Genomic DNA, 9,625 nt, shown 5'->3' with positions numbered 1-9,625 from the left:
GAACCTGATAAGGTCCGCTTCCAACTTTTGAAGTTTGCTCGTGTAATGGAATCTCATGGGGTATTTCCACCACTGGAGCTTCGAGTACTTCTTAACGCGATCCTCGCCATTCTCTATCAGTTTGATCAAGGCATTTATTTCCTCTTGGCGACCCATTTCTCTGTATGACCTTTCTATGTCTTCCACCACTCGCTTTAATCTACCTAACGTAGATTCAAGTCGTTCCAGAACATCGCCGAACTTACGGGTCTTCCCTGTGACATCCTTAACGATTTCAAACAATTCCGAAACTGCTTTTCCTAATGCTGCCCCTTCAAGAGCTGCCATAACTTTGCTGCGCTATTAATAACACCCAAAATCTTTGAAACCCTAGAATCAAAGACAAAGCTCAACCAATTTATGTTTCAAATTCTTCTACTTCTTTTCTTATTTTCTTTGCGCTGATGAGGAAACTGTCTCAGAGCAGAAAATCCAAACAAATAAAAAAGAATAATATCATGCGCTTCTTCCTGGAAAAGAAATGGAGGGGAAGAAAAAAGCTGAAGTAATCGATTAACATGCACCTTCTCTAGCTGCAATAGAGAATGCTTGTAAATTTCATGCCTCTAACCTCGAAGCTTCCTAGTTTCAACGCATTGACTTGGTCGAAGTCTATGACTTGGGTCCGAAGCAATTATTGCTTTACGTTCCAGAACTAGTTTTAACGCCCGTTTTGGCCGTTTACCGTGGAGTGGAGTCTTTCACTCTTCACTCTTCAGCAACTCCTCCAATCTAACAGCAACGGCTATCTGGCTGGATGGTTGGAAAGGGAGATCTTTTGTTAAAATAACCAACGGTCTAGATTTAATTTTACTATTCTAATCCATACGACATCGTGTAGTGCTTGGATCTTACTCTTAGGAAAATATCTGATAATATCTGAGAATTAGATGATGTTTGCAAGGGCCTTGGGCATTAAATGGCTAGTAATTGAATGATCAATTAATGTTTACTGGGACTCATTATTCTACCTGTAAATTTTTCTTTAAAGAGAAAAAGAAAATAACGCCAACTAGCGGGATAGAGACTGTCAATGGAATAGAAGTTCAGTCCTGGGTGTGAGTTAAATGTAAATTGAAATGATTTCTAACGTGTAAATACTAAATTGTATGGGATTAGATATGCCTTACTAATTACTATGTTTCACTATTATTGTTCTACGATAATTGTGTAATTGTATTCAATTAAGGAAAATTTTTTATTTTTTATTTTTTGGCTGCTCTAGCATTATGGTTTAATTTTCGTTTACATTTTCCCTACAAAAACATTAGAATAGCATTATGGTTTAATAATAATTTTCCCTTTTCGTCAGAGTATAATGAGTTACGGAAGCCAAATGACGGTTATTGATTTATGCTTATTGCAATTAATAAAGATATTGAAAAAGTCAATATAATTCCCACAAACTATCACTCAATTGACAATTTTTTCTCCCAACTTTCGATTGCCACAAACTACTAAACAATTGACAATATCCTCCAAAGCCAACAAAAAGACAAAAATAACCATAACTTTTTTTTTTTCTTTTTTTCTTTTTTTTAATAAGACAAAAATACTCTAATAAATTAAAAAAAATAAAAATTCACATCCTAAATTTTTATATTTTAAATGGTTTATATTTATTTGTTTTATTAAGGGTATTTTCATCATTGGGGAGATGAGACATTATCAATTTTTGGTAGTTTGGAGGGACATTGTCGTAATTGAATGATGGTTTGAGGGGGGTATTTGTCATAACATATACCAAACCAACTTGTTATCCAAGACTGCCTGAGAGCTATAATTTGTAACTCTAACTTTTATTTATTATTTTTTATATTCAAATGGGGAAGACCAGAAGAGGGAACAAGAAAGTTATAAAGAACGTAGGTCTTTAATTCCCACTATTAATGCACTCAGAAAAGAGAAAAGAACAAGTGATAGAAATGCTTTCAAAGATATGATTGGAAGCGACCCATTTCGTAGGTTGATGTGTTCTAAAATTAACATTCCATGAAAATGTAAAACTGTGGAGTTACTGAAGAATATCCAATCAGAGAAATATTTGGCACTGTCAATAGGCATTTGAAACTCTAGCTTGGTCGGAAATGACATGATATTTATTCAAAGTTTACAACAAAAGGACACTCTCTATCCTTTTATACCTTTAACTTATTATTTTACAGGTTACATCATCATATCTATAAAGTAATCCCTGAAATTTTCATTTTATTTTTTATTTTTTTTATTATTATTATTTTTAATGTACTAATACACTTTACTCTCTTCAGAAGAAAAAGGAAAAGCAAACAAAGAAGGGAAGATAACGTTTATGTTTACAACATTTTTCAGGAAAAAACAGTTCTTAGAAATGATTGGAAAGCCAATTTAAATTTATATCTTTTTCAGCCACCTTTATCTCTAGATTGGGGTGTAACTCCTTGATAGACTCCCATAACTTGACCCTCTCTTCGTCACATATTACAAGCTTCAATTGCTCAAGATCCAAAATTGATGGTGGCAACTGACTACGCAATCGCAAGCACCCTTCCATGTGGAGCTCTTTCAAATTACGCAATGCACCAATGTGTTTTGGCAACTTGGTAATGCTTATGCAGTCAGATATGTCAAGAATGCTCAACTCATGGAGGCTTCTGATTGATTCTGGCAATTCCCACAAATCAGTACAGGATCTAAGCCTTAGCAATTCTAAATTCCTCAACTTTCCAATCCCTTGGGGCAGTGCAGACAACTTATGACAATTGGTGATGCTGAGTTTCTTGAGGCAAACAATATCACATAACCCAGTAGGCACTTCCACCAGATCCTTACAATAATCAATGTTTATCTCTAATAGTTTTGGAAATATATCTGAAACCTGGATAGTATAATTTCTAAAAGCCTGACCAATATTACACATAAATAGGGATATCTTTTTCAAACTCGTAAATCGCACTGGGGCCTTGCAAAGGGAAGGAATTGAAATCTTCTCTAATCTGATTTTTTTTAGAGAGGGAACAGACTTAAGTATCTGAAAATTACCTAATTCAGCAGGAAAGAAACCATAATTTGTAACAACCAGAACCTTTAGTATATTCATTTTGTCCACAAACTCGGGTAACATGTAATTCTTTGTTTGAAAATTCAGAACTAAAACCTCAACTTTAGGTGGTTGAATGTTGCACCAACTTGATGAGAACACGTCATCTGCAAACGACATCCTTTATGATGTGATAGGGTACCAAATATTCTATAGGTCACAACTTGTGTAAGTATGTGTGAGAGGGTGCATGAGAGTGTAAAGATGAACCAACCAGTTGAGATAGACAAGAGCTGGGCGTTGATAGGTTGTTGCCTCTGTTCCGTCCACCACTTGGGAAGATTGTTTCCACTTATGTCCATAATCAGTCTTTTCCTTTGTTCTATTGGCTCCAGGCTGCTCTGATGGATAGCTAGCTCTCTAAGAAGATCGTGTTGCAAGACGAAGTCTTCACAGTTGTCAACTGCACTAACATTCTTCCTGGTAATATGAGCAAAAATAGATGCTTAGAAGAGATTCAAGTTCTTCACTCTTCACACAAGAAAATACAAGTTCCATGACTCTCCAATCAATGAAGACTAATAAAATTGGTGAGAGAAGACGACACTATGAATTTTGTGTTTTAAGGAAATCGAAGTCAAGCATCTATGAGACAAACTGCACATGAGGTAAAGAACATAGTGGAAATTGTCCATTAGTTCCAGTTGGTATAACTTTTCCTCGTAAATCACCTTCCACATGGAGATCCATAGGCTAGAATGACAAATAGTACTTTGGCTATTAACATGTCAGATGAGTGACATATTAAATCTAGAAACTAGCATTGAACACATGAACAAATCAGCATACAGGAAAGGAAAATCACATGATACAAATATAAAGCCAGTGTACCTTGTGACCACAAGATTGGCCAGATTCCGGATGGCGATTTCATGTAGGTTGGCAATGGCATGTATACCATCTTCATCTAGTTCATGTAATTCTGACCACATATCAATTAAGACAGCGACGGGGATCCTTTGGTCTTCAGGAAACGAACCTAGGTCCAGGAAACACTTCTTGATGATGATCTCATCATCTTTGAAATCTAGGCTTCTTTGGAGACAAACAAGCAGATCACTACTAGTACTAGAAGAAAGAAAAGAATGATCACTATTAGACCATTCCATAACTCTACTGCGCCAGACCCCTTCAGGCTTCCCACAGAGTGAGCTGCCAATCACTTTAAGGGCCAGTGGGAACCCCCCACAAAATTTCAATATCTGCAATTCAAGGCCACCAAATAAAATTACTCATTCTGGAGGTTGCAGGGGTAATATTGGTCAAAGGTTTATCTAAACCACATGCTTTGTATGCCCACTTTTTCCTTTTATACTCATGTTTTGGGGACAATTGGTGTATAAAAAAAGAAGCAAGAAGCAAGAAGCATAAATGCAAGCTTAGATTTTGATAGGTAGATGGTATTATGCACTTTACTTATCAAGACAAGAAGGGGTAATTCATATTTCTTCACTCACTAAACCCAAAAGCAAAATTACAAACAATATACTAAGTACAAATATCATGCATGCATATTGCAGATTGAAAAAGTACCATTTTGACAGTATCTCCACCAGGAATGTAAGAGCTCCCATCTTGCGGGGTTGCTGAGTGACGAAAGAGAACCATTGCATCTTCATCATTTAATGGTTTTAACTTGTATGTGAAGCTAAATCTTGGAAATGAAGTTCTTGAAGTCACTAGAATCTTGTAGTTAGGTATACGAAAAGCAAACTTCTCAAGAAGGGATTCTGATCCAGACCAGACATCATCCAGGATCAACAATATAGGATTATTTTGGGGAGCTGGAGTGGGTAAAAAGGTACTATGATTTTGTCCAATTTGATTGAGCAGGTGCTCAAGCTGGTTGATTGCGTCTTCATCACTGAAAAACTCTGGCACCTGATCAACCTTATGACGAAATAGCTTTTGTACAATGACCTTCAGGTTGGGAGTGTTTGAAACGGGGACAAAGAAAATATTATTGTCCTTAAATATGCCTATCCATAAAAAGGGTTAAGTTAGAACTTAGCATGCTGCCACCACGATTAATTTTCATGTCCTATAATATTTTTACACAGAAACATACATAATGGCGAAGTTATATATGAACAGAATTCCCAAACCCAGTCCCAGCAATCAAGAAGATACGAGAATTACCTTTCCTCTTTAAAGAATGCAACCCTAGATTTTAAAGAATATGCAAATTGTTGGAACTATTGGTTCATATTAGAACACCGGTGATTGGCCAAGTAGACGGACAGTACAGGTTACTTTGGAAATTTTTAAAATAAGTCCGTACAATTAGGGTTTTCCTATCATTAATAGAAAAATACAACTGCACTCTCTCTGTAGATATACGCACATTGTTGAACTACGTAAATCTGTACCTTGATTTTCTATTCATTCCTCTCTTTTCGATTTCATATTATTGATTGTTATTATGCACAGTAACAAGTAAAATTATACTCAAAAAGTAAAAAATAAAAAAGAGAAAAAAGAAAAGAAAAGGGAATTGAGATGAAGTACCTTTAATCTGCTTATCGTGACAAAGCATTTTCACCAATGTGGTCTTCCCGCATCCTCCGGGGGCAGTCAAGACAAGCATCGACACCTCATCTTTCAGCAGCTGCAACTTCAACTCCTTCAAAGGAAAATCCAACCCAACAGGAAAATCAGGGGGTGCAGGAATTGCACACAACAACCCACCATTCAGGCCGACCAAATTCATTCGCGCACGAATATCATTCACCCCCTTCAAGGTTTCCAACACATTCCTCGTATTCAAGACTGGAAGTTCAAGACCAAAGAACAAGCAAAGCGCGTCCTCCAACTTGCTGAGTTTCTTCGCATAACGGTATCTCATGAGGTATTTCCACCAGGGGAGCTTCGAGTAATCCCTCACGAGCTTCTCGCCCTCTTCCATCTTTTCGATCAACCCCTTTATGACCTCTTCTGGGCGATCCAATTCTCTGTTCGACCGTCGTATCTCGTTGACCAACGGCTCCAAAACATCTATCGTGGATTTGAGGCGTTCGAGGATGGATTCGAACATGCAGGTTGTGGTTATCACATCCTTAACCGTTTCGTACAAAATCGAAAACACCTTTTCAAATGCTGGTCCAAGAGCAGCCCCTCCAACAAGTGATGCGGATGCCATAACTTCGCTTCGACAACTAACCCAAAAGCTCCACTACTCGAAAACCAAAGATTTAATTTGTACCCAAGAAAAAGAAGTGGGAAACCCAAATTCTTCCTTTTCTTCACAGTTTCCTTGTGCTGATGAGGAAACGGGAAAGAAGACCCAAAACTTGAAGCAATTGGAGATAAAGAAAAAGAAGAATAGATGCAACTTCGTCCTATGGAATCGATAAATGATCATGCAAGTAATTGTCATCGAATTAACCCCCGAAGTTTCCGAGTTTTATTGCCTTCGACTATAAATCGTAACGCCGTTGACCCTGGACGCTTGAGTACCTACTAACCGTCGTACGAGGATGCGGGGTCGTTTCATGTTGTCGTTTGTCAACTGTTTTTGAAATACCTTATAATTTTTAAAACCAAAAAAAAAAAAAAAAATTCTCAGTTTTATATCATATTCAAATACTTTTTCTAAACGCAAAAACTAGGAATCTTTTTTTTATTTTTTTAATAATAATTTTCATACATATCCACGTTTCTTAAGATTCTGACTTAGCTTAGCTTTTCTTTGTTTTTTTGTTTTTTTAAGGATGGAATGAGCAACCAGTGTAATTTTTCTCTTTGGGCGTGATCACCGGGATTTCCACCTGCTGTAAAATGTTCGGTTTGAACCATAACTACTGCCTAGAAATACAAGTTTGTCACCACAACCTCACCACTAGTAAGAAAGGAGGGGACTTAACCTCTGCTGTTTTACCAACTCAACTACCACCATGGTGGTAACTTAGCTTGTGTTGTTTAATGTAAAAACCCACATTCTTGTTCATTTTTACGACAAAATGAATGGATTTCATTCAAATTCACACTAACATGGTAAAAATTTGGAGCAAGCATCCATGGAAGGCAGAGGTAGAGGGCCAAGCATTGGTGACAGCAGTTTGAGTCCTTTTATTCTTTCATTTTTTTTAAGGAACCAAGGAATTATAATGAAATTTAGAAATTATGGAGTTGACATAGGACTGAAATTACTAGCCATTCAATGCCTGCGTCCCTTACAAACTGCATCTAATTCTCACATATTATCTGTAAGTGGCATCAAATTGATGAATTTTTCAGAGCTAAAACCATAATTTTCTTTGTTAAATGCATAAGAGAGTCAATCATTTGCACTTCATGTGTTATAATAGGGCATGTTTTGAATGAAATTTATGAAATATTTATTGACTTATCCTTTTCAAGGTATATCATGATATCTATACTGCAATTCCTCAAATTTAGCCTATTATTTTTGGGTGTACTAATCCACTTCAGTTTCATTCTCTTTTCACAACAAAAAGTAAAAGAATTAAGAGTGGAAGAGAATGCTATACTTAATCCTGCCATCTTATTCTTTTAATAAATAAGCTTTCCATTAACAAAACAAGCAATTACAACTCTTCAGCATAGCAGTTGAAACACAAAGAGACCTCAGATGGTAACAAACACTATCCCAACAAGCCCCTATACAGCCATACATGCACTTCGTAGTTTGTACAACCAGCAACAGAAAACAGTCATAGAAACAAAAATCTGGCAACTAGCAGTAATATGCATCCATCAGTAGTCTTTTCCAATCTTCTGCAGAAATTTATTTTAACTCCAGAAATCATTGAATCTCAAACAACGTTACCATTCCATTCTTAACTCTTCCAACTCTCCATCAGATAGTAGCAAGACCAATTAGATCACTATCACCACAATTCCCCAAACAACCACACAACCAGAACAACAAATATCTCTAATAACCTTCTGCAGAATTTTCCATTATATTCTGCAGAAACTCATTAAATCTCATCAACAATTATATCATGTTCTACAGATTACACCATTCTACAGATACTTTATCATACCTTCCGCATTTTCCAAACAAAAACAGTTCTCAGAAATCTTGTAGGGGAAGCCAATTCAAGTTGTTATCTTTTCCAACCACCTCTACCTGTAGATTGGTCAGGAAGTCCTTGACAGGCTCCCATAACTTGGCCCTCTCTTCATCACATGTCACAAGCTCTAACTGATCAAGATCCCAAGTCGATGGTGGAAAATGATTACGCAATCTCAAGCACCCTTCCATGTGGAGCTTCTTCAAATTATGCAACTCACCAATGTGTTTTGGCAACTTCCTAATGCTTAGGCAGTCAGATATGTCAAGAATGCTTAACTTATGAAGGCTTCTGATTGACTCTGGCAACTCTGGCAAATCAGTACAGGACTTCAGCCTTAGCACTTCCAAATTTTCCAGCTTTCCTATCTCTTCAGGCAGTGCAGACAGCTTATGACAATTGGTGATGCTAAGTTTCTTAAGACAAACAATATCACAAAGCCCAACAGGCAATTCAACAAGATCATTACAATAGTCCATGTTTATCTCCATTAGATTTGGCAATGCATCTGAAACCTGGATAGTACAGTTCCTAAAAGCCTGACCTATATTACACATAAACAAGGATATCTTCTTCAAACTTCTCAATTGTATTGGGTCCTTGCAAAGTGAAGGAATTGAAACCTTCTCTAATCTGATTTTCTCTAGATAGGGTACAGACTCAAGTAACTGAAAATTACCTAACTCAGCATGAAAGAAACCATAATTCGTGACAATCAGAACCTTTAATTTATACATTTTCTCCACAAACTCGGGTAACTTGTAATTCTTTGTTTGAAAATTCAGAACTAGAACCTCAACTGCGGATGGTTCGATATTGCACCAACTTGATGAGAACATTTCATCTGCAAACAATACCCAACATGGTGTGACAGGGTACCAAATGCTATTTTATAGGTCACAGCATGTGTAAGGACGTGTGTGGGGCTGTTTGAAAGTGAGAAAGATGAACTGACCAGTTGAGATAGACAAGAGGTGTGCGCTGATAGGTTGCCGCTTCTCCATCCACCAGTTGGGAAGATTGTTTCCTCTTATGTCAATAATTAGTCTTTTCGTTTGTTCTATTGGCTCCTGGCTGCTCTGATGGACAGCTAGCTCTCTAAGAAGATCATGTTGTAAGACAAAGTCTTCACTGTAGTATTTACGAAGATGATCACTTGTATCTTTCCTGGAAAATGAGCAAAAAAATAGATGCTTTGAAGAGATTCAAATTCTTTAGTCTTCACATATGAAATTTATTTCCATGACTATGCATCAAAATGAAGACTTCTATAACATAGGTAAAAGAAATCAAGACAATGAATGTGTGTTTTTAAGATAATCAAACTCAAGCATCTATGAGACGAGCTGCATAAAGGTAAAGATCATAGTGGAAATCCTCCATTAGTTCTAGCTAGTATAACTTTCCTTCTCTCTAGTAATTGGCTTTCCACATGGAGATCCTAGGCTAGTACAAAAAATACTACTTT

General features: G+C 36.7%; 2 protein-coding genes across 2 annotated transcripts; both read right to left on the bottom strand.

The window, feature by feature from the left end:
- Nucleotides 1-2,342: 2,342 nt before the first annotated feature.
- LOC132186293 (probable disease resistance protein At5g66900) lies at nt 2,343-6,466 on the bottom strand. The gene is made up of 5 exons (XM_059600185.1): nt 5,627-6,466; nt 4,652-5,097; nt 3,950-4,320; nt 3,333-3,538; nt 2,343-3,225 (listed from the first exon to the last, which is right to left on the bottom strand). Exons 1-5 carry the CDS (start codon nt 6,255-6,257, stop codon nt 2,384-2,386), a joined length of 2,496 nt encoding a protein of 831 aa, XP_059456168.1. The 5' UTR covers nt 6,258-6,466; the 3' UTR covers nt 2,343-2,383.
- A 1,134-nt stretch (nt 6,467-7,600) lies between these two features.
- LOC132186555 (probable disease resistance protein At5g66900) lies at nt 7,601-9,362 on the bottom strand (the record flags this gene model as incomplete). Its single annotated transcript, XM_059600532.1, has 2 exons — nt 7,601-9,001; nt 9,113-9,362. Coding segments are annotated over 2 exons (1,095 nt in total), but the record flags the coding sequence as incomplete, so codon positions are not given.
- Between the last annotated feature and the right edge of the window lie 263 nt (nt 9,363-9,625).

The sequence above is a fragment of the Corylus avellana genome, chromosome ca7 (genome assembly GCF_901000735.1).
Source record: "Corylus avellana chromosome ca7, CavTom2PMs-1.0".
Lineage (NCBI taxonomy): Eukaryota > Viridiplantae > Streptophyta > Magnoliopsida > Fagales > Betulaceae > Corylus > Corylus avellana.
Note: the sequence above shows the minus strand (reverse complement) of the source record. Positions and strands in the feature narration are given on the sequence as shown.

What these genes read in the sequence shown, in the direction of transcription:
- LOC132186293 (XM_059600185.1), bottom strand. Translation starts at nt 6,257, where the DNA reads ATGGCATCCGCATCACTTGTTGGAGGGGCTGCTCTTGGACCAGCATTT. An exon ending in TCACGATAAGCAGATTAAAG is followed by an intron (nt 5,098 to 5,626) that starts GTACTTCATCTC and finishes TTTTATGGATAG; the next exon opens with GCATATTTAAGGACAATAAT. An exon ending in GCCAATCTTGTGGTCACAAG is followed by an intron (nt 3,539 to 3,949) that starts GTACACTGGCTT and finishes TCATATTACCAG; the next exon opens with GAAGAATGTTAGTGCAGTTG.